The sequence below is a fragment of the Mesoplodon mirus genome (assembly GCF_964341445.2).
Source record: "Mesoplodon mirus genome assembly, chromosome: 12".
Lineage (NCBI taxonomy): Eukaryota > Metazoa > Chordata > Mammalia > Artiodactyla > Ziphiidae > Mesoplodon > Mesoplodon mirus.
The window spans coordinates 63872939-63898236 of NC_138988.1; the positions used below are offsets into that span (position 1 = coordinate 63872939).

A 25298-nucleotide genomic window follows, 5' to 3' on the forward strand; every position below is an offset into this window, starting at 1 on the left:
TATAACCACTTTGTAGAGATAGGAACATTTGTTCATTTACATTTAAAGTAATTATTGATAGGTATACTTATTGCCATTTGGTTAATTGTTTTCTGGTTGTTTTTATAGTTCTTCTCTGTTTCTTCCTCTCTTGTCTCTTCCCTTTTGATTTGATGGCTTTCTTTAGTGTTATGTTTGCATTTCTCTTTATTTTCTATGTATCTCTTACAGGTTTTTGGTTTGTATTTACCATGAAGTTCATATATAACAACCTATGTATATAGCAGTCTATTTTAAGTTGATGGCTGCTTAAGTTGGAGCACATTCAAAAAGCACTACATTTTTACTCCCCCAACCATGTTTTATGTTTTTGATGTCATATTTTACATCTTTTTATTTTGTGTATCACTTAACTATTTTAGATATTATGATTTCACTGCTTTTGTCTTTAAAATTCATACTAGCTTTATAGTCGGTTGATCTACTACCTTTACTATGTTTGCCTTTAACAGTGAGATTTTTTTTCTTTCATAATTTTCTTGTTTCTAGTGATGACCTTTTTTTTTCTATTTAAAGAAGTCCCTTTAGTATTTCTTGTAAGGTTGATTTAGTGGTGATGAACTCCGTTAGCTTTCACTTATCTGGAAACTCTTTATCTCGCCTTTATTTCTGAATGATAACCTGGCAGGGTAGAGTATTCTTAGTAGTAAGTTTTTTTCCTTCCAGTACTTTGAATATATTGTGCCAGTACTTTCTGACCTGTAAAGTTTCTGTTGTAAAAGGTGATAGTATTATGGAGATCCCCTTGTGTGTAACTATTTGCTTTTCTCTTGCTGCTTTTAAGAAGCTCTCTTTAATTTTTGATATCTTAATTATAATGTGTCTTTGGATTCATCTTATTTGTGACTCTCTGTGCTTCCTGGACTTGGTGTCTCTTTCCTTTGCCAGATTAGGGAAATTTTCATCCATTATTTTTTTGAATATATTCTCTATCCATTTCTCTCTCTCTTCTCCTTCTGGAACCCCTATAATGCAAATGCTAGTATGCTTGATGTTGTCCCAGAAATCCCTTCAACTATCCTCATTTGTGTGTGTGTGTGTGTGTGTGTGTGTGGCTTTTTTGCTCTTCCTATTGGGTGATTTCCACTACCTTGTCTTCCAGATCACTGATTCTTCTGCATCCTCTAATCTGCTGTTGATTCCCTCTAGTATATTTTTCACTTCAGTTATTGTATTCTTCTGTTCTGATTGGTTCTTTTTTATATTTTCTGTCTCTTTATTGAAGGTGTCACTGAGCTCAACCATTCTTCTCCGGAGTTCAATGAGCAGCTTTAAGACTATTACTTTGAACACTTTATCTGGTAAATTGCTTATCTCCATTTCATTTAGTTCTTTTTCTGAGGTTATGTCTTCTTCTTTCACGTGGAAGGTATTCCTTCATCTCTTCATTTTGCCTAAATCTCTATGTCTGTTTCTATGTATTAGGTATAACAGCTACATCTCCTGGTCTTGAAAGAGTGGTCTTATGTACAAGATGTCCCATGGGGTCCCAGTGGTGCAGTCCCCTCTGTTCACCAGAGCCAGGTGCTCCTAGAGTATCCCCTGTGTGGGCCAGATGTGCCCTCTTGTTGTGACTGGGCTGTGATTGCTGCAGGCACCCTGGTGTGCAGGGCTGGCCCCCTGGAGTAGGAGCTGCTTTGGAGGCGATTTGGGACAGTCTGCTGGGTATGATCGTGTGGGAGCTGCTTTAAAGGAGCTAGCCTGGGCAGGTCCTCTGGGGAATGCTGGGCTGGGACGCATGGTGTTAGCTAGGTTGATGGAGAATGACAGAAGTGGTGCCCATCCCCCCCAGGTCAGCTAGGTAGAAGGAGAGTAAAAAAGAATGATGCCTGTCAGTGCTTCTGTCCCCAGAGCAAGTTCGACCAGATCCCTGTCCTCCCAGCACCTGCCATAAAATTAGTCAGTGAATCTCCTTCTATGACCCAGATACTTTTTAAGCTGCTGTGTCTGTGCTGGGATTTGGAGTGAGTGTAACCCCACTGGTTTTCAAAGCCAGACATTATGGGGTTCATCTTCCCAGCACAGGGCCTCAGGCTGGGAAGCCTGACATGGGGCTCACACCCCTCACTCCCCGGGGGCACCTGTCCAGCTGTGATACCCCTCCTGTTTGTGGGTCTTCACAATGGGGATGTGGGTTCTAATTAGACTGCTTCTCTGCCTCTCAATGTGTGGCCTTTTCTTTTTGTTCTTAGTTGTAGAAGGTCTGTCCAGCTAGTCTTCAGGTTGTTCTCAGAGATGCTTGTTCCATATGTAGTTGTGGTTTTGGTGTGTCCATGAGAGGAGGTGAGCTCAGGATGTTTCTAATTTTCCATCTTGATCCTGGAACCCCATAGTAGTATTTTTCTATAATCAAAGTCAGCCAAACATGAAGAGGCAAGGATAATGAATGAGGGGCAATGAAAACATGTTGGGGCCTCCCAGTGAGAAGCCTTAGATTGCCAAAGTCATCTTGAATACAGTGTAAACTTTGGGGAATGAGGTAGACAAAGGCAAGGTGAAAGACATGGTAAAAAAAAAAAAAAAGATATCCTCATAATGGAGGAGGACAAATTTTGAGACATGGAAAAGAATTGACTTCATCTAGTTTGTGACTTTCAAAGTTCAGGGAGGAGCTGTGAAAAGTCATGAAAATTTGTTCATTTTAGTCCCAGCACTGAGCTAAGTGCTTGTGAGAGCTAATTCATATAATGTAACAACCCTAGAACTAAGTTCTATTATTTTTTGCTCATGTATAAGATGGGAACACTGAGATTCCAATTTAAATAACTGGCCTGGAGTCAATCAGCACGAGATAATTGGCTAGCTGACTCCAGCATCTAAACTTTTAACTGCCTCTTCTATGCTCTTTATTAATAATGATTGTAATCTTTGTAGCTAATAAGAATGATACTTTCAACATATGGGTTTTGTATTCATTGCATCTTTAATAATGAACAAATCACTTCTTTTTTTTTTTTTTTTTTTTTTTTTTGCTGTATGCGGGTCTCTCACTGTTGTGGCCTTCTCCCATTGCGGAGCACAGGCTCCGGATGCGCAGGCTCAGCGGCCATGGCTCACGGGCCTAGCCGCTCCACGGCATGTGGGATCCTCCCAGACCAGGGCACGAAACCGTGTCCCCTGCATCGGCAGGCGGACTCTCAACCACTGCACCACCAGGGAAGCCCACAAATCACTTCTTGATATAATAGAAGAAAACATAATATGCTTCTAATATTTTGACAACTGTATAATGTTAAATATCTCTACAACTGTGTAGGAAGGTTAAAATTTTTGATTTAAAAATACCATTAGTTGATTAGATTTGTTTTAAGTACATTGAAATTATTACATTACTTAACAGCAGATTTGATCCAAGATGCTCTAATTTCAGGAGTAAAGTATTCCATTGCATGTGGAAAAGTATAAAGTGATATCCTGTCTTTTCTAAGTAATGCATCATAGACACATTTCCTTCATTATAAAGTGGTCTCTAGGAAATAGGGGCCAAACCCTTTATTCTAAATTATGCATTTCTACTTTTAATGGCTTTTTTGTTATACCACAATGGTTTAATGGTTACAGAGAAGCTTCTAGAACATTTTTTCATGCCAGCATTCTTTCACCACAACATTACACAGGATTTTCCATTTGACTTTCTGCTCTTCCTCAAACCCAAACTGAAATCACAGAAGTGGAGGAAATATGTCCCTTTATTCTCACCAGATGAAATTCTTGCTTCTGTCTTTACTTACACATGTTCACAGTTGCCTGAACCCAAAACCACACAGGCCGAAAATGAAATATAAAATAGTTTGCTTGGAAAAACATTTACCCTATGAAGTAATTGTTGCTAAATACTTTTGGATCAACAAACTGGTAACTTTCAAATGGTTTTGAATAATATTTCTACTCATGTAAAATTGGCAAAGTTTAGTCAATTTCAATGAATGTATTGGGAACCCAGGAAAATATTGTCTAGGAGAATTTTATTAACTAATATAGCTCTGAGTGATTTCAGTTCTTCTGGTGAACCTCCCTCTGAACAGTTTTTTATTCCATGCATGCTCATGGCATTATATTAGTTTTGCCAAGAATTGCTTTTATAAATCAGTTTTACATTTTGTTTTTTAATATTATATAGTTTTATGTATTTTTTGCTTGGTATTTATAAAGTAAGTATTTAGTAGTTCTTGGTATAGTTGGACCTAGAAAACATTATGACTTTTTTTCATATCTATGACATGTATTCATGTTTTACTAACTTATGAACACAGGCAGTAGGAAAAGGAATCTATTTTTTTCCTAATCTGAGGTCCCCCCAAACACTCTAATTATTGGATATGTTGAAATAATATAAGATTTGTGGCTATGTCCTAATGCAGACCATGCTTAGAATTAGAATTATTCAGATAAAAGGTGTTAAATCAAATTCAGGGAGTGACCTGGGTGGGGGGGTGCTCTCAAGATCTCCTGGGAAGTGAGGCCAGGACACTGCTTGGGCATAATTTTATTTTTCCCCAGAGTGAGAATATAGCCTTGCTGACAGTGGGATTAGCTGCAAAAAGAGGAGTAACTAATTCCTACTGATATAGATTGTGTAAGAGCATAGAAACTTGAATAGGGTTGAAAACTTAAGTAACAAAGAGTTCTGTACAGCACGAAATTCAGCTTCTCAGGTCTGAGAAGTATCTGGGCAATTGCAGGATCAATTTAGAGATTCTTGGGGCCAAGCAACACGGCACTGACACAGCTGCAGAACCATGTATGGCCACCTTACATCTGATAAGATTCTACAGACAGATTTTATTTAAATTTTATTTAAATTCAGAACTTAATCATTATGGCGAGTTTGTATGAGTGTATATTTGAATGGGAGTTGGTTCTGGGTGGTTTCATGCCAAGTCATGGTCTATTGAAACGGAAGCCTTTATTTTGAACAATATTGACTTTGATTGTGTTGAGAGTATGCATTTTCTGCCTTAGAAAGGATACAATTCGTTTCACTCTGTTTTCTTTATACTTGTAACTCAATTATTTACTATCGCTTTATGTTTAGAGTGCTGATAGGGTATACTGTGCTCATGTTTTATAATGTTACTTTAAATTTTTATATCGTTTTATGTTATTCTCTAGTTAGTATGCTTATAAAGCAACCAGTATGTTAGTCCCTTGTTGATGGGCGTTGCTCTCATACAACTTTTCTCTGCAAAGGAGGTAGTGCCATGGCGAACTGATTGAGCCAAATAGGATCAAACGGAATTCCAATTTATCATTTAAGTTTGGATCTTAAAACTAGAACTGTGTGCCATATCTTGCACCATAATTGTGGCTACCACATGGACCAGTATTGTATTAATAGTCAAGATTTGAAAATCAAAACAATGGCAGACTTTCCCTGTTGTTGAAAATACTTGATCTAGTTGCCCTGATTTACTGAGTACAACTGCTGTTCTTTGAAAGACCTGAAGATGCAGAGGGCTTTCAAAGAAATACTGATGGTGCCCAATTTCCCTGTCCTTTGAATTCCCTTTTCTGCCAAAGTCTATATATATATATATATATATATATATATATATATATATATATATATATATATATATATATACACATCTATCTATCTATATATATACATATATATATACATATATATACACAAATGTTATTCATTATTTCAGTTGAAGTATCATCAAGAAAAGGAGCTAAGAAAAATGAATAAGAAATAAAAATTAATTAGTACCATCACTGTTTGTTTGGAGTGATAAATGATCATTTTGGAAAATGCAGTGAATGACAATAGAACTGCTTTCCCATTATTAAATGTGCTCACGTTATTCTCAAATTCAGACAATTAGCATTAATTTTCTCTGAATCTTGTTAGAGAACTTATACATTTGGGCTCAGCTATGTGAAAGAGTTCTCTATTTTTTTCTTTCTGTCTCTCTACAAACTGGTCTGCATATGCTCCACAATTTTATCAGCAAGGGAATCATTAGGAGAAAGATTGCCATATCTTATACAAGGAGTTAGGTTCCTTGATGTTTCAAGGCTCAATTTGGAGGAAATTATTTAGTTTCATTAGTTTTCAGTTATGGTTGTGAGACTATGAGGGCCTTTGGAACTGTTGTACTGAATCTGAACTCCTATGATTTGACAGTCTTTTTGCATTAATCATTATAAGTAACGTAAGAAAGTGTTCAAATGAAATATTCTTCTTATTTTATCACTTATGTTGGTCTGAAAGAAAAGCCAAGATTAATATCTTCATAGCTTCCTTTTTTTAAAAGCCTGTATTTAAAACTTTAAATATCAGTAGATGTTCATATAATATTAAATCTCAAATTTTTTCTTTTCCAAAATTTGATTAATATAAGTAGTGGTTTCATGTAGTCAAGAGATATGTTTGATGATTTGCATTATTTACAAGGTAAAACTCCAATTATGGCCTAATCTTCTTTAATGATACAGTCTAAATTTTTTTTGATTAAAAATCTACTTTATTTCTTTTTAGGGAATCCCAGGATTTCCTGGAAACCAAGGATTAATGGGACAAAAAGTAAGTACTAATGAAAGTTGAAAGATTTGGGACTGGAATCTGATTATGAAAAGGGCAAAGTGGTGATGTCTCTTCACATAGAATACATTTTATCACATTCATGGCAACAGTTAATGGTTCAAACATGATATAATTTCAGAAGCTATTATTTTGACCTTACAATTAGTTTTTGTTGTTGTTTTATACAGATATAAATTTGGATTTACATACATGCTTTCTATTTTACTTAGTTATTTTCTATCTTGTGCTCTTAGACCATACTTTTGGGATAATTGTACTACTTCCTGAACTGTATTTTTAGAAATTCTTTTAGTACAACTACTTTGGTTATAAACTTTCAGTTTTTATTCAATTATCAATATGTTTTTGAGAGAGGATTTTGTAGAGTATACAGTTCAAGATTGATGATTATTTCCTCTTAATACACTGAAATTTTTCTACTGTCATCTCCTGGCTTCCATGGTTAACTATGAAAAATCTGCTCTTGTTCTAATCATCATTCTTTTGTAAGTGATCTATCCCTTCTTTGGGGATTCTTTTAAGGTATTTTATTTGTTTTTAGTGTTCTTAAAACTCACTACAATGTATCTAGATATGGATTTCTCTTTATTCATCCAGGTGGGAATTTAGTTTGCTTCCTGGCTCTGTAGAATTATTTCCATTATCTCTGGAAGACATGAGCTGTTAATCTCCATGCTACTTCTCTTCATCTTCTGCTCTTCCCTCTTTCTGGAATTCTAGTTAGACATAATTTTATTCCTTCTAATTTTGTCCTCTACATCTCTAAATTGCTTACTTCCATATCCTTGATTCTTAAATTCTGGTTAATTTTTTGGGATATATTTTCCAGTCTATTTATTCTCCCTTTACAGTGTCTAATCTGCTGTTTAAGCCATCAATTGATTTTTTAAAAAATCTAAACAATCATATTTTTCATTTCTAGAATTTCAAATTTTAATAACATCTTTTTATTCTTTTTTTATAGAAGTATAGTTGATTTACACCATTGTGTTAGTTTCAAGGGACAGCAAAGTGATTCAGTTATATATATATATATATATATACACACACACACACACACATATATATATATATATATATATATATATATATATATATATACATACATCCCTGTGTTATAACATCTTTTTATTCTTGATAGTCTAGTCTCTTGTTCTATCTTCAGTCCTAGTAGTCTTTCATGGTTCCATTCTTTCATTTGTAAAGATTTCACATATAGTTCTAAATTCTCTTTCTAGCCATTCTGACAGCTGCGGTTCATTGTTATTCCTCTTGATTCTCAGTCTTGTGGTTTTCTACCTCTCCTGTCTTAATTGTTGATGCTGAGCTCATTGCTTCATCCTAGTTAGCGGGCTTCCTGTCAGCCTAACTGGGGCATGGAGAGCCTCCTGCTGGTAGCCACGGGTACCATTTCAGTGTCCTTTGAGGGTCCTGAGCCATTGTAGGTACTAAAGATTCCTGCCCTCTGCCCATGGCTGGCCCAGTGTTCAGTTTCCTAAAAGCTGAGCATGTCTCCTCAGACACCTCCAGCCCTCTTGTTTCCTGCAGCTCAACTTCTAGCGAGGTTTCTGCACACTTCCAAATCCTCATAATCACAATATTAACCGAGAGTATATTTTATTAAAGTGAGGCATCTTTGAAGACTTCTCCTGCTTCTCAAAGAGAATATTCTTTTCAGGGTTGTTGTTCTGGAATCAGAAAATCCCTTGGAGCATCAGGTCAGCCACAATCCCAAAATCTGAAGTCTAAATGCTATTAAACCATGTCCTAATTTTTCTTAATCTGTACTTACTATCATAGCTCTTAAATTATGGTAAATAAGAAATATTTTCACTTGATTTTTTTCCCTCTGTTGTCTGACCTCACCAACTGGGTGTGAACTGCTAGGTCTTCCTTTGAAAGAATAACAGTGCCACTCCGGATTTCCTAATGAAAATATTTTCCTTAGTAATTCCACAGACCCTAGGCCTACGTCTTTAAGGTGTTAGATTCCTGAATTTTTACCTTGCATTGCTTCGTCTTACAGTAGAGGAAGGAAAGGCAGACACATTGGGTTGATTGATATTGAGTTTTCATTTCATAATGCTTTGGTAGGAAATTTCTAAAGATGAATTGATACTCTGCAATTTTAAACTTGATCTCTGTATTTGATTTTTAGGGAGAAATTGGGCCTCTAGGACCAGTAGGAAAAAAAGGATCTCCGGGGATACCTGTATGTTAATGTCATTATTATTACTGGGGTGTTTGAAATATTGTCATTATGTACCAGGGGTTCTTATTCTGAAATTCACAAAACTGGTGGGAGGATTCAGCAATGAGATTTTTGGGATCCACAAATTCCATGCATTTGTATGAAAAAGATTATATTCATTTTTCTAGAGGAGTCTAGATTTCTTCAGATTCTCAAAAAGTTGGCTACCCAAGTAAGGATTAAGAACGTTTACTGTAGATAAACCAGAAAACAAATATCCTAGCTAAAAAAAAATACTGAGTACCATGAGAAGATCTAAAACTCAATAAATATTCTTTGTTATTTTTTAGAAAATTTACAAATTTATTACACTAATGAAGGAGAATATATTCAGAACAGGTAGTATAGGAAGATCCTAAATTAGTGAACAAGTAATTTTGGAAGTTTTGGGAGTAAAGGGACATATGAGTATGATATTAGAAATTATGATAATCCTATGGTGTATAGGACTCCATAAAAAATTTCTAAAAGTAAATTGTTAGAAGCAAGGTGTATTTTAATCTATGAATCAAATTGCCCGTAATAGCTTATTTTTAAGTAAAAAAAAATGGACAGTTTATGACCTTTCATTTAATTATGTAAGTTAAAAAAGCAGATATTTTACCCAGTGAAAAGATTTGATAAGATCTTGGTGAAAGATTTAAATGGCATATTCTTCCTCTACCTCCATCATCAAGACCAAATTATTTTTTCATTGAAATATTAAATGAAACTTGATTATTTACCAGTATTTAAGTTAGCCTCCAGGAAATGAAGACATTGACTAGAACTTCATTGAACTTCAAGAATATCTATATTTAATATTTCTAATATTTAAAACACTATGCTAAGACTAGTATATTTTACATCTTATAGTTGTAATAAACCCTGAATTGATAGCAAACCATAGTAGTGATGACATGCTGTTTTCAATGTGACTATACTGAGATTCTGTTTTCTGATAATACCAATTGAATATTTTTTTGCTCATCACATTTCCTTTGCTGTGATTAAGAGAAAGCAAATGTTTTTTATATATGTAATAATATTTAAATGGAATCTAAATTAAATTAGTTCCTTGTTGCTAGAGTAGTTATCAGTGTCTTATTTTGAATTATATGGTTACTAAAAATATGGCCATTTGTAACTTGAATGGACATTCTTACATTCAGAGAAATTATAGATTTTAATTCTTTAAAATCATTATTCAAGAAAATAGAAAACATAAGTAAAATTGACCAAAATAACATCTATGAAGAAATCTAATTCTTGGCCATCATGAGAAAGGAAGAAAGTAGAGTGTAGAAAAAAAAAACTTTTCTTTACATTTGTCTCTTACTAGCTCTCCAGTCATTTTTGCTATTTGTAGGTGATTTAAGCAACCAATTTACAAGGGCTTTGCCAGCCTTCATGTTATGTTGCATAGTTTGATTCTTTATTATCCTTTATTTGGATGTCTGTAGGGATGTTTCCCATATCATGCATTATATTTTAGTGGATTGATTATTGTGATAATGTATAACTTGAAAACTGATTGAATATTTTAAAAATATTATTCTCTAAATTGCTCTTGCAATTTCCACTTAAAATGTAGGGTTTGATGGGAAGCGACGGCTCACCAGGTCAGCCTGGAACCCCAGGATCTAAGGTAAAGAAAACTAACTTAACAAGATTGAGGACTTTGTGCAAAATGACCATTTAGGTACTTCAGTCAAAGTTTTAACTACATTGATTTTATTTTGAATGTGGTTTGAATTCTATGAACAAGCACTTGTAGGAATGAAGTCTTAGGCAAAAACTAAGCATATAAAACATGCTAACGTAAAGCAGGTCTGGTTTAAGCTGGAAAAGGTCCAAGATCCTGCATGACTCAGCCCTCTTCCCTGACTGGCAGCTCAGGGGACTGAGGAATACCCAGAGTTCTATGGGGCTCTGTACCCAGCCCACCATCTAGAGTATCTGTAGTGGCCACTGAGGGTAACTGTACCAACTTCCAAGTCCTCTTCTTGGTTTTTTATTTAGTGGAATGTATGTGGAATTTTTATTTGTAAAATGCCTTGTAGTGAGTTTTATCCTCCCTCGGGATGGTGGATAAGATGGCACATTATCTTAACTTTCACATTTAAAAAGTAAGGCACGCTTGACAACATATTTAGGTGTCAGGTGAGGTTATTCTTAAGGTAGAACTGAAAATCTGAGTACCATGATTCGACCATTTTCTAGGTGTACAGAGTCATGTGTAAGAGAATTTCTTTTTATTAGAGGATCAGATTTTTATTAGAGGATCAGACTGGGTACCTTCTGGCTCAACTCAAGAAACTATTCTCGACTACTTACTAAGTAGATTCTAGTATAGCCTTCTAAAAGGAAGTGATGGAATTGCTGTTTTGGAAGCATTCAACCTTTAACTAGACCAGGGAAATAGATCCTGGCATACAAAATGAGTAGATGGCCTAATCTACTCTACTTTTAATTCTAAAGTACCTAGAGAAAGAGATAGGATAAAATGTCATTGGGAGCCCAGTGATTAGGGAAAAGTAGCTGCCCTCTCACCAGAGGTGGACCCTGTGGGTGCTTGGAGCACTGTGAGTCCTAGCAGTAGTAAGTGTGCACTTGCCAAGTGGAGGTTCTCCATCATGTTGCAAGGTCATGTTGTAAGAAAAAAATAGAGTAGTTTTATAATCCTTAAATAACTGGGATACGATGGAGTAGTTGTATATTCCTTAAATAACTGGGGTACAATGGACTCTCCCATGATGTTCTGGATCCCCTAATTCTTAAGAACTCAGCCTAAGATTTTGTTAGCATTTTTAATTAGCCACTTAGCATCGTTGGCTCACACTGAGCTGGAGGTCAACTAAACCTGCTAGATTTTCCATAAAAGACGTTAGAACAATGTATTTGTGGCATCCACCACTTGGGTAGGTCTGCTGCTGTAGCTAGGGAGTCAAATGGCTGATCCTAACATCACAGTTTGTTTTTACATAAATTACTATAAAGTTTGATTTCCCTCATCTTGTCCTTCTACGATTATTTTGTTAAAAATAGATTCAAGATGTTAAAATTATACCTCTTAAATGTAATCTTTTCAGTGAAACATTTCAACTTGTTTTCATGCAGTATATTACCTCAGGTCTTAGAAAGTTTTTCTGCCAAGGGCCAGATAGGACGTGTTTTAGTCTTTGAGGGCCATATAAGTTCTGTTGCAGCCACTCAACTCTGCTATTGAAATGTAAAAGCAGCCACGGTGTGGATGTGCCCGTGTTTCGTACAAGTTTATTTACAGAAGGAGGCATTGGGCTGACTTAGCCCACAGGCCATAGTTTATTTGCCTCTATGTTACCTTATCCCTCTGGTTTTGTCAACTAATATATTTGTGAACTAATGCCTTAAATAACAATTGATATAAGTTCAAGAGTAAGACAAAAAAAGCTGTGTTAAGCAAGGCATGGATGAGGCTGAAATTCTGTGGTAGATCTTTAGAAAACTTCCAATTTAGATTATAATACCTCTTTTTAAAATAGCCATTGAACCATTTATAAGTCTATTTTACCCTATCATATTCCAGTTTTATAAAATATTATCTAAATGACATCAGGATATATTAACATAATCAAGGCATGTAGCTTTTGGCAAGTCCTGTCACCTCTGAGTTTCAGCTTAATCATTTGTAAAATTAGACAATTTAAGGAACCATTGTTCTATGGTCTAATCATGCTGTTATGTGCTAAATGCTTTAATTAAGTCCAAATAGTATGCTCACGTGGTTCCCAACGTGAGTTGAGAATGAAAGTGGTTCCCTTTACTGCTTAGTGAGCCTGACCTGGCTCTGGGTGATCATCGCCCCCCACTTCTAGGTGTCACACCAACCTCAATATTGGGTTGTGATTTCAGGTGTCCAAGTATATTTGAAAGCCAGAACCACTACTGACAATCTCTCCTGATGATCCAGGAGGCAGGTTGTCTTTTATAACCAATCCTCTTTTCCTATCTTACATTCTTTGCTCTGACAACTTGGTCTTGCTTTCCAAATGTCTGTTAGCAAGGACTGCACTGGAATCCTGAAAAAGAACGCAAACTAAAAGTTTTCTGATTCATGCTTCTTCCAAAAGCCACTCAAAAGTGCATTTGAGGCTAATTTTCTTTTTTCAGTTGCATACTGAAAATGAGTCATACAGAGAAAGCAAAACAGAGAAAGATGAAGATTTCCAGCCTAGAGGATGCTATTAAGATACATGGGTCTGGCTTGTGCAGCACAAAGACCAAGCTAATTAGTGCCAGTCCCTAAAGATTGGAATCTCTCTTTTTACTTGGAGCTGCCAGCATCAAACAGGCTGGTAGAAAGCTTTATAAGTATGCGGACTCACTTCCCTGCTTAAGAGAGTTTTTCTTAATGAGTAGGCTTAGCATATAGATTCTATATTTCAAACAGTTGGAAAGTTGTAAATGTAAAAGTTGTTTAAAAGGTATTCCCTTAAGTGTCTGTATCAGATATATGGTGACTAAATTCAAAAAATTTCAAATGGTTTTGATGCATTGACAGGGAAATAAAGGTGAACCTGGACTTCAAGGGCTGCCTGGGGCTTCTGGGCTCAAGGTAATTAATTTGTTTTGAAGCATTTGGAAATTTTTTCAAAGAAGTATGAGTTCCTCTCATTATTTGATGAGATTAACATTTGTATCCCTTAAGAAAAGATAGATGAAATGAAGGATTACCTTTTATCGTAAAATTAGGGTACCTGAAAGCCAGTGGTGAATGTGGGCCAATTTCATTTCTGTTTTTTGGATATGTTATCATAGTTTAGGTAATAAAGGCATGAAATATACTTTAGTTTGGTTTTTCTAGAATTAGTAAAATTTGGATGCTGATATGAACATCTTCTCTGGTCCAGAGAACATCACGCTCTTATGTGGCTGAATGAGTGTGTGTCTCCCCTGGTGGTGCCGTTTCTTTGCTGATTGATGGGACTTTATTTTCAGTTTGGGAGTCACACTTGCCTTTACCAGTTTCCTCCAAACCAAATAGTTGATGTTTATTTCAATCAGATTTTCAATTCTGTTCTAGCCTAATCTAGAGTAATATTCAACAACTCACAGTGAGCAAAGAGAACAGAACTTAGTTTCCACAGAAGAGAGTTGTTTTTAGTTAATATGACAGAGTTTGGGACTAATGGTAAAGCAAACAAAGCAAAACCAAAACTCCATGAAACATATTCAGGAGCATGTCCTATCTCTTACAATTTTAACCTAAATATTGTTGATACGTCATCATTATATACTTTCACATTGTAAGTTTTTTTAAAAAAAGGAAATAATCTCTATGACATGATAGGGAGAGTAGAAAAACTGAGTTAAGATAACTTATGGACTATTCCTTGTTCTGAAAACAGCTCAAGAAGTTATGCCTAAGAAAATAATATTCCACATATATAAAGTAAAAATCATAAATTTGCATATCTAACTACAAGGGTGTTCACCCCAATATTGTTTATAAAAATAAAAACTGTGAAAGTGAATGTTTAACAATAGAAATTTTATTAACTATGGTAAATCAATATAGTTGAATACTATTCTGTAATTTAAAATTTTAAAAAACATAATGGCATATAAAGAACTCACAATATTAATATATTTCGAAGTAAATGATATAAAGTTATGCATACACAGCACATTTTAGTATCTAAGTTGTGTATGTGTTTGTGAGACGTAGAGGGAAAAACATATAACCAAGTAAAAATAGTGGGTAATGAGATTTTCAATAACTTTATTACTTCTATTTACTTACCAGTTTTGTAACAATAAAATAAGTTTTTTAAAGGAGGATTATGAGAAAAAGCAATTTCAAGGAGGATGGGAAAGTATTAGTAAATACAAAGAGACATAACCTGTGTTTATTATTTTCACTGCTTTATTTTTTATTGTTGACATTATAAATATAATAAAAATACCAAATGTTTATAAAATTTTAAAATATGAAATGATCTCAGAATTTCTTAAAGCAAAGATAGGAAAAGATATAAGAAGTTTTATTGGGACTTCAGTGAACTTTACTATTCTTTACTATTTCTATAGTAATAACTCTAACAAAATTTTTAACTATCAGTTTTAAATTTGAGACGTATATAGAGATAAAAACAGTGGGATTTTTCACAAGCAGTAAGCCTGTGATCTTCATGTGAATTCTGTATTACTTAGGGAGAACCAGGAGCAGTGGGTCCACCAGGAGAACCAGGATACCTGGGTTTACCTGGAATTCAAGGGAAAAAGGTATGATATTTAGGACATATAATTCAATGTTAATCAGCTATTACCATGTAAGTCTTCTTTTTGTGCATGTAGCATAGAAGGGCCAATTATGCATTCAATGATGAGCTGACCTATGTATTTGGTATACATATAAAATGTTCGACCTTATGCTAAGAGCTGTGGCACCTTTCATGTCCCCGATTAGGTACTGTCTCCTAGATGAGGATCTTCAAAGAGACAGATCAAAAAATATAAACGTACAATTAAATAATATCTTGTAAATTCAGATTGTTCTGTGGTCAATCCAGATGTGTCAAGAACTTTTTAGAGAAAGTATTCCATGTGCGGCAGTCTCACCAAAATATGAATATCACTCTTACCAAAACTGGGGCAAAAGTCTGAAACAATAAAAATTACAGCCAGAATGCTTGACCATGGTTTTCTTATCTGTGAAACAATTATATTACATAATAGTTCACTTAAAATTAATTTAAGGAGTTTAAAATACAAAGCATATATATTCATTAAAATGTTTTGGTGAGATAAAACAGCATCACTTTGGGTTCTCTCTCTCTCCTGTTAAGTAAAGGAACTCTGAGCTGTATCTGTACAAATATTATTGGTGGCTTGAAGGCTTTGAGCAAGAACTGACTGCCCACCTGTCAGAGAAGTCCATGCCCCAGCAGATATATACAGTTCAGGTTAAAAGTGGATGTGTCGGCTTTTGTTCTGCAAAGGATACAAACTGTTATTTCTCCGTCTTTGTATCCCTTGCTCTTTCAGTTTTTCTACCATTTCATTTTTTCTATCCCTCATGTATTACCTGCTCAGCCCCTAGATTACTGTGCCTAGTGTGGTCCCTTTTGCTCTGATGAGCTGCAGGCAGTACTTGCTGACACAGGAATGACCCTCACAGCAGCAATTAATTAAGTGTTAGACCATCAGTGAATATTAAGTAAATCTACTGTGAATATGTTTGGATTTAGAGAATTTCCTTGTTCAGAAACCTGCCAGTTAAAAGAAAATCTGTATTTTATTCGCCATAAACACAAAACTCTACTCTTTATGTTTGGATAGCATAGTAGAAGGGAAATTTGGAAAGAGCGTCCAAGTTCAACCCTGGGCAAATGCTTACCTTTCCTGATCTGTGGGTACATTATAAGAACAAAGACACTGAACTAGTTGGTTTCAAACATCTCTTCTAGCTGAGAAATTCCAGGAAACAATATTAAGGAATATGAATTTCCCCCCAAAAGTTAATTTTTGAAGCATATGTTTTCTAAAATCTTATTTCAACATTGTTTTATTTCATTTTTTCCTATAAATTTGTGGTCATTATTCGCTTAATAGTAGAAGACTTTTCAGTTTGATTTCATAAAACAAGATTTGTCAAAATAAGTTCTCTCTTTAACTTCAGATTGTGATCAATATAGAAAAGTTTTCTTCTTCCTTATAAAATAGAAATTGTAGTAAATTTTCTTTTGAATGTAAGAGCACAAGAAAGTATTCATTTAGAACATCATCTTGACATAATGTGTTTTTACTCTCTTTTCAAGTATCATGTTGTAGTCAACTTCTGTTTATAAGGCACTTGTCGAATTTGCATGAGACCATATATTTTTCTTGGCTGAAGAAAAGCATGTTTATTTGAAAGGATACAGAATATATGACATTATGATACATATTAAACGGCCTTTTTGCAGGGGGACAAAGGAAATCAAGGTGAAAAGGGCATTAAGGTATGTTACTGGCTTTTTTTTTTTTTTTTTGGCTTGGCAAAAAACTCAGGGCTTCATTCTTTTTAATTCTTACATGGCTTTTCCAGCGCCTTCCTGTTTTACCATCAATATCTGTTCAATCCCAGCTTTCTCATTTTACTAAACTTCTCAAAACACATCAAATCTAACTTTAACATTCTTCACTACACCACTATTGTAGGAAACTTGGGAACCAAGCGATTCAACAAAATAATATACGGATTTTATCACATGCTTGTAATATCTATTTATCTATATATTTTATGGTGTATTGGTTTCCACAAATGATTTGACGTGGCTTATGGCATAAATAAATTTGATAAGAAACTGTTAACACCATATATAAAACATATGCAAACTAATAAACAGAGGAGAATTATACCAGAAAATTAGATCAGGCTGAGGAAATCTAGGGTGATTTAGAAGGACGTTTGGTTTCGGGTGTCTTAGCAACAAAGGCAAAGAGGAGAAACATGATACAGCTTTGGGAGATGAGGACAGTTTCACCTCAGTCCGAGTGGCCCTCAGACGGTTTTTTCATTAACTGAACCCTGACCCGTGAGTAGGACGCCGCTGGCTGAATCAGTGACACACTCATCAGGAATAAACTATATCTGTTGGTCTTTCAGTCTTTTAAGTTCTAGAAATGTAAGACTTTTCCAACCATCAATTACAAATCAAGTGTCCAGACAGTACTTTAATGATGTTTTTAAGATTACAAAGCTCAGCTATAGGGGCTTCCCTGATGGTCTAGTGGTTAAGAATCTGTGCTCCCAATGCAGGGAGCACAGGTTTCATCCCTGGTCGGGAAATAAGATCCCCACATGCTGTGCGGTGTAGCCAAAAAAAAAGTTCAGCTATAGTGGCTGAGTCTTGCTACGTAAAACACTTTGCAAAATTCACAGAACTTTGAAAACTCTAAAATATCTGGTGGCATAAAAGGAAATTTAAAATTTAGGTAATAATAACATCAAAATCTGCTAAGGTCACAGTCTGAACAGTGTTTCAGACAATGAAACATGAACTAAGCCCCTTCCCCCCATCCCACTGTCCTGACCATTTCTTGTCATGGGTCCTGGGTGACTGTAATATCCTTCTAACTGGTCTCCTTGAGTCCGGTCCACCCCTTCCCCCCACACTTTTACCAGCATCAATAACTAAGTTACACAACTGCTTAGGAGTCCTTCAGTGATGCTCCACACACATTTCAAGATAAAGTCCGGCCCATAAAGTGCCTCCTTGTTGGACTGAATCTTCTTTAGTCTTATCTCTTTGCCAGTATACCCACTATTATCTGCTCCTGCCCTGCTGCTTTAGCTGGAAGAAATTATACACCTCTGTCCTGTGTCTGCTCTCCCTGCCACATCTCCCCTGTCTTCTCCAGTTGGGTACCACCTACACATCCCTGAGGGCTGCACTCAAGGTGGAGTCATTTTTCCTACCTTCTTTATCAGATGCCCCACCCTATGTCCCAATATTATACGTTCCAGATATATAATTATATACTGCATCCTTATCAGACAGTATTTTCATTATTCTTTTTTTTCAATAGAATTCCAATAGAATTTAGCTGTATATATTTTTATTGATATAATTAACATATACCATTGATTAAGTTTAAGGTATACAGGGCACAATGTTAATATATAATAATGTATAAGTTTAAGGTGTACAAGGTGTAAGTTTAAGGTGTACGAGTTTAAGGTATACAAGTTTAAGGTGATATAATTAACATATACCATTGTGTAAGTTTAAGGTGTACAAGGTGCAATTTATATATTGCAATATGATTACTACTGTACAGTTAGCTAACACCTTTATCATGTCACGTTAGTTTGTTTTTGTGTTGAGAACAGTTAAGGTTTAGTATCTTAGCCACTTTGAAATTTAGAATTTAACTGCTTATTAAAGAGATTAATTGCTTAGCTTTTGCACCACACAGTAAACAACTTGAAGGCAACATGGGGACACTGCAACAGTGTCCCTACAGCATATAGGGCCCCTGGGGATTCATTGATGTAAGTAAGTAAGTGAACAAACCTCTATGCAGGAGTGATTTACAATTTCAGTCACTAGATCTTTGATTGTATATCTAGGTGTATGTTTTGCTAGAAACTGCTAATTATCCTGTTCAACATAGGGATGAAATAGTAGAGTTTCAGGGTCTGGCCCAATGTCTTATACAAGGAGGATGTCCCAAAATATTAATTGAATGGACAAATGTGTTTATATCTTTATTAATTTTTTCTCTATTTGTCCTAATATAAAGATCTTCATTCAAAATGTATTTTACAGTATATTTTTAATTTGAAAATGTCCTTCAAGTGATCTTCTTGCCCTCACATGTGTATAATCAACACCAAACATAAATAATGTCATTGAAATTAAGAAAATGACCACAGCCACTGGATTTTTAAATTATTTTCATGCTGTGAACATGGACTCAGCAGAACATCCTCAACTGTCTAACATTATTTACACGTTCCCCAAATTCAGTAGTTCATTCCTTGTCTTTATCCATTTTAGCTGTAAGGTTAGGTTGACGTTCCTCTCACTTCTTTTTTTCTTCTCTTACATCATTTTACATATTTGCATCACTGCTCTTGTGACCTTTCTTCTAGACAACAGCACAGTACATAGTGTGTGTTGTATATATGATTGCATCATATGTGTGCAAACTAATGAATAACATTTATTCAATTTTAAAGGGTCAAAAGGGAGAGAATGGAAGACCAGGGATTCCAGGGCCACAGGTATTCTTTTTTTTATGGAAAATGAAATAATGAATCACATAATGAACAATACTGAGAGAGGGTTACTTGCAAATGAAAATGGGTGGGGAGAAAGGGAGATGTAACCTGCATTCTAAGTGCCCAAGGATGAGAATTCTAGTGGTGATGGTGATCACAACTTTAGTCTTTTGATTTATATTTTCATTTTCCCATGCTGATATTCTCAGTGGCTGTGAAACTTGATTTTCAATGCTTTTCTTCTGACCAAATAAATGACTAAAGGTGGACAGTTCCACCCATTTCTTGGAGTAGTGTTGGCCCAAGGCAGCCATACATGGCAGCATCTCTGTACCTACTGTTGAGTTTTGATTTTCTTCTTGAAATGTGAGTAGTTGAGGCCATACATAGTGAAGGAATGTCCTTGTTTCCCTCTAGTTTGTTCAAAGATATAATTTACTACACTAGAGATGAATTAAAATGTCATCTTGAGGAACTGTGTTGTGCAATAGATACATAATAAGATTGCCTTGCTTCTTCCTTGACTAAGCTCTCCTCATGAAGCCATGTTTCGGTGAGATTGCCAAGTGACATGTAGGTTCAGTCAGAGCCAAATTGGACAAATAAAAGCATCCAACTGATTAGGGAGTGTGGGTGGGAGAAAGATTCAGTGATTACACTGACTCTGGAGGTAGCAGGATAAAACTGTGAGGTGATGTCTCCAAGGACAGGGTCCTCTGGGTCCCTCACTTGGAGGAATGGGGGAGACCATTGGTGTGGGGGGAGTCTTTGAAAGCACATGGCCCCAAGGTTGTCTAAGATGGAGGGTGAGTGTTATATGTCAAGAAGTTGAGAACTTAGAAGCGAACTTCAGAGCAAGAGTCACTGAAAGGAGAAATGGACAGAGTTTGCCTGCGTACAGTTATGTGCAATACAAAAGGTCTTCATTTTCCTGTCTCTTCACTCCACTCACACCACTGGATGACAACAAGCTCTGTCCCTATTCCCCTCTGACCTGCTCTGTTTCCTTGAGTTAATCACACAGCATCTTTAAACAGCTCTACTCGTAGGAGGACCCTCAGCCCTTCATCCATCACCCTCCGCAACCCAGGCTTTTTACCCCAAATTGTTATTCACAGTAACTCTGATAGAAGGATATTTTCTTTGGATTTTGAGTTCACAACTTGGTTAGCTCGCTGGTTGACAGATGACACTCTCTGCAAGTTTCCCCTAACGTTTTTTTTTTTTTTTTTTTTTTTAATCTCACTTCTCAAGGAAAAGAGGAAGTTTCCTCTCCCAAGGCAGGATTTGGGTTCCCTAGAAAGCTTCTGTCCTGGGTGTGTTGGAAGCTGTGTTTTCCACCACCAGGAACTGAGTCTACAGGGAGAATGGCAGGGGGCGGGGTGGGGGGGAGCAGGACAGCCATTGCCTCTCAGCAGCTGAATAGTTGTCCCAATCTCTCAAAATAAACAAAGTCCTAGTTAACTGTCATCCTACCAAGGGCTGCACGTGTGTGATTTTTCTGGCGTTCATGTTGTGAATGGTGTCCAAGCGAATGTTTCCCTCATGAAATCATCTTAGTGGATTCTCAGATGACAGCTGTTTTCAGTTTTAGCTCTCATTTGGTTCTAGTCCAGAGAGCTTACTATTTTATCTTTCCTCTTACTCTGGCTCCATTTATAATATTCTGTCTGGTAGAAACCCCTGCATTTCTTCAGAAACTTCCATATTTAAAGAATGGCCTTTCAGAGAGTGTTTTACTTGCTGATCGATTTTTTTTATATACATCTTTATTGGAGTATAATTGCTTTACAATGGTGTGTTAGTTTCTGCTTTATAACAAAGTGAATCAGCTGTACATATATATACATCCCCATATCTCCTCCCTCTTGTGTCTCCCTCCCACCGTCCCTATCCCACCCCTCCAGGTGGTCACAAAGCACTGAGCTGACCTTCCTGTGCTATGTGGCTGCTTCCCACTAGCTATCTATTTTACATTTGATAGTGTATATATGTCCATGACACTCTCTCACTTCACCCCAGCTTACCCTTCCCCCTCCCTGTGTCCTCAAGTCCATTCTCTATGTCTGCATCTTTATTCCTGTCCTGTTCCTAGGTTCTTCAGAGCCATTTTTTTCTTTAGATTCCATATATATGTGTTAGCATACGGTATTTGTTTTTCTCTTTCTGACTTACTTCACCCTGTATGACAGACTCTATGTCCATCCACCTCACTAAAAATATAGCAGAGGGAGGAACACTCCCAAACTCACTCTACGAGGCCACCATCACCCTGATACCAAAACCAGATAAAGATGTTACAAATAAAGAAAACTACAGACCAATATCACCGATGAACATAGATCCAAACTGAAAATTAATGTTTGATTAAATGTGTGGTAAAGGGTGCATGCCACATTGCTAGTACTGTAGCTTACACATTTATTTATTTATTTATTTATTTTTTCCCTATTAATTTTCAAAGGGACTTCAAGGCCATCATGGTACAAAAGGAGAGGTATGTTTCTTCATGTATTATGCTGTCTATTCAGTCCTCATGGCTTGATTTTTAATACTGTATAAATCTAGCTATTGACATCACAAACAGAAAATATCTTTCATGTTCTTTAGTAGTTCCTAAATAGAGATTTTCAGAATATGTAGTTTCACCGAATTAGGTATGAAATGTTACATATTTGCCAGTAATATTGATTCTTCTTCTAAATTAGGAGCTAAGTTTTTCTGCATGTTTTTCAATGAAGAATATTGTGTATTTCTACATCTATCTCTCTAGGATTTAAACTCCTTGGGGACAGGACTGTGTCACGTTCATCATTGTATCTCTGGCACTATGCATATTGCTTAATCAATATATGTACTAGGTAGTGGTTATTTGTAGGGTTGGATGGATGGATAAATGACAGTTTAATATAATATGAAATTTTCTTCCTGATCAATTACAGTGTTTCCCAACAGTTCCCTATATAACTTAGATATATGTTTGTATATTTTCATATCCGTATCCTTAAGACTTTTATGATGCATTTATACCTCCTGAAATATTTAAATAGAACTTTTAAAGATTTCTTTTGTTTTTAGAGAGGTGAAAAGGGAGAACCTGGTGCCAGAGGTGCCACTGGACCCAAAGGAGAATCTGGAGTGGATGGTCTGATGGGGCCTACGGGTCCCCAGGGGCAACCCGGGGAAGCAGGTCCTCAGGGACCCCCAGGACTGGATGGGAAGCCCGTATGTATTCTGCTTCTTTCACAGTTTTCATATTTCTGTTGCTTTTTACTTGGTATGTCAATGTTATAACCCTTAATAATTTGATGCAGGGGAGAGAATTTTCAGAACAGTTTATTCGACAAGTTTGCACTGATGTATTAAGAGGTAAGTCTCTAACATAGAGATTTTAATAACTTTCAAATTTCAAAAGTAATACAAATTCTTTGTAGAAATTATAAAACATAAGTAAGATGAGGAAAAAAAAGGACATTTATCAACCTCTGTTTTTTTTTCCAGATAAGTATTTTTATAAAGGTAAATTATTATATGTACCCTTTGTAATCTTTTTAATAAAGCAATTTATCATTATTTCACCATTAATTAAATTTTCTTCCCTGACATAATTCTGGTAATTTTATTCATAATATGATGTCTATAATTTAATTTACCAGTTTCTTTTAGAGGGGCACTTCCTTTTTCCCCTTACTTGAAGCAATTGCCACAATAAAAGTATTGCACAGAGCAATGGATATTTCCATAGTTAAATTTCTAGAAGTGAAATTATTGGCCAAGAGATATGCATCTGTAAATTTAGAAAAAATATGAGTGATATTATTAATGCTCACTCACCATTTAAACATAAGGGATGGGGTTTCTTTGCTTTTAAGCCCAGCTACCTGTCTTACTTCAAAGTGGAAGAATTCAGAGTTGTGATCACTGCCAGTCCCAGCATGGCTCCCCTGGTATTCCTGGGCCACCTGGTCCCATGGGCCCAGAAGGTCCCCGAGGATTCCCTGGTTTGCCAGGAAGAGATGGTGTTCCTGGATTAATGGGAGCTCCGGGACGCCCAGGTGCCAAAGGATTAAAAGGTACTTAGTTTGTATGTGTAAGCAAATAAACAACAGAAAAGGGTATTTTTTGTATTCACATCCTAAACTTATTTAACAGGCAAGAGTTCCTGTTTGTTTTCTTGAAGACAAAAAAATTTTTCTATCCCTAAGTCTTTAAATAATTTGTCAGCTGAGTTAAAGAACAGTCATTCTATTTCATGAAAGAATATACTAAAGTCAAGAGAGAGGTCAATGTCATGAAGCATGTGAAACCGTAAATCAGAAAATGTTGACAATGCACTTAGAAATTTTGCTTGAGTCTAATTAGGTCTTTAAATAGAACATCACAGACACCATTTCCTCTATTTTGACTTTGGTAACTTCTGTAACCATATTCAAAGTTGTTTTCTATAAATTTCTATAAGAAAAATGATGTTTTGCGACCAGACTCCCTAATAGCCCACAACTTACTGCTCTTTGTTTTTGAATATTTATGTGAAATGTTGGTTGATGATGCTTTCCTTTTAATTTAATATTATAGGAACAATTTAGATGTTTCATCAAAGTAATCAAAGAACAACTATGAGTAACAAAAAGAGCTAATAATTCCAAACCATTTTCCTTTCTTAATATTTAATCTTCATTAAGTTTTTCTAGACCACTGATCATTTTATAAATTTTTGCTTCAAAACTTCTGTGTCCTGTTAATAATAATGAATAGGTGGCTGGCTAATTTTTAAAGATTTATTTTTCTTTTAATGTGTGTATTAACAGCTTTGAAAGAAACAATCTAGGAGGAAGTGATTTTATGGGAAAAGTAAACTTACTCCCCTCTCTGACACTCTGCAGGCCTACCAGGACGAAATGGGGCAAAGGGGAGCCAAGGGCTTGGGTACCCTGGAATACAAGGTCCTCCTGGTCCCCCAGGTATGAACTGATGATGCTCATAAGTGTTGCTGCACATTTTGCTTTAAGAAAATCATAAATCTCTGTCCAAAGATTTGAAACCAAGACTTTCGTTTCCTTTTTTGAGTGATTCACATTCAACACATTGAGCTCTAACTACTAGAAGTTTTATCCTATATTATATCCATTAATCATTCAGGATTCTCTATCACTTATCATTTAGACTCCTTAGAATACCACTCCTTAGAATAGTTCTCAGATGGTTCCAAGTCACCCAGGTTTACCTAGTGTATATCACTGTTTAATCTTTATGATTCTCAGGGAAGCAGAATAATGCTGAGATGGATTTGTAAGCCAGCCTCTGCTAGCTGCGTTATTTAACTTCTCCATGTGTCAGTTTCCTCATTTGTAAAATAGTGATGGGATGTCTTTTGCATCATGACATTGGTGGAAGATTAAATGAATTAATACATGTCGTGCTTTCAGAACAGTGCATGAAAAAGTTATGTTTTCAAAAAATGTGTACTATCATTATTATTGTAGATGTTATTACTGCTCGAGGCTTTTGGGTGGATCAAGTGATTTAATTCTTTGTATGTAAAGCATTTTGAACAATACCTACATTTGTAGTTTAGTGCTGAATAAATGTTTATTATTAGTAGTAGCAGGAAGCATTAGTGGTAGAAAGTGCCCCAGTCCACTCTGCTCCATCCCCAAACCTAAATATTTTGTTTTTGTTATTTTGGGTCAGCAACTTTAAAAGGCCAATATCTTGAGTTAATT

At 35.7% G+C, this 25298-nt stretch overlaps 1 protein-coding gene across 2 annotated transcripts in view; it reads left to right on the forward strand.

The window, feature by feature from the left end:
• The window catches only part of COL21A1 (collagen type XXI alpha 1 chain), a 179095-nt gene that overhangs the window by 152026 nt on the left and 1771 nt on the right, over positions 1-25298 (forward strand). For both annotated transcript variants that reach the window (XM_082637999.1, XM_082638000.1), the window contains 12 exons: positions 6527-6571; positions 8751-8804; positions 10417-10470; positions 13366-13419; positions 15018-15089; positions 16772-16807; positions 19534-19578; positions 22040-22072; positions 22654-22800; positions 22890-22944; positions 23448-23648; positions 24459-24536. In XM_082637999.1, the coding sequence (XP_082494125.1) occupies positions 6527-6571; positions 8751-8804; positions 10417-10470; positions 13366-13419; positions 15018-15089; positions 16772-16807; positions 19534-19578; positions 22040-22072; positions 22654-22800; positions 22890-22944; positions 23448-23648; positions 24459-24536 (874 nt within the window). The remainder of the gene's footprint in view (positions 1-6526; positions 6572-8750; positions 8805-10416; positions 10471-13365; positions 13420-15017; positions 15090-16771; positions 16808-19533; positions 19579-22039; positions 22073-22653; positions 22801-22889; positions 22945-23447; positions 23649-24458; positions 24537-25298) is intronic.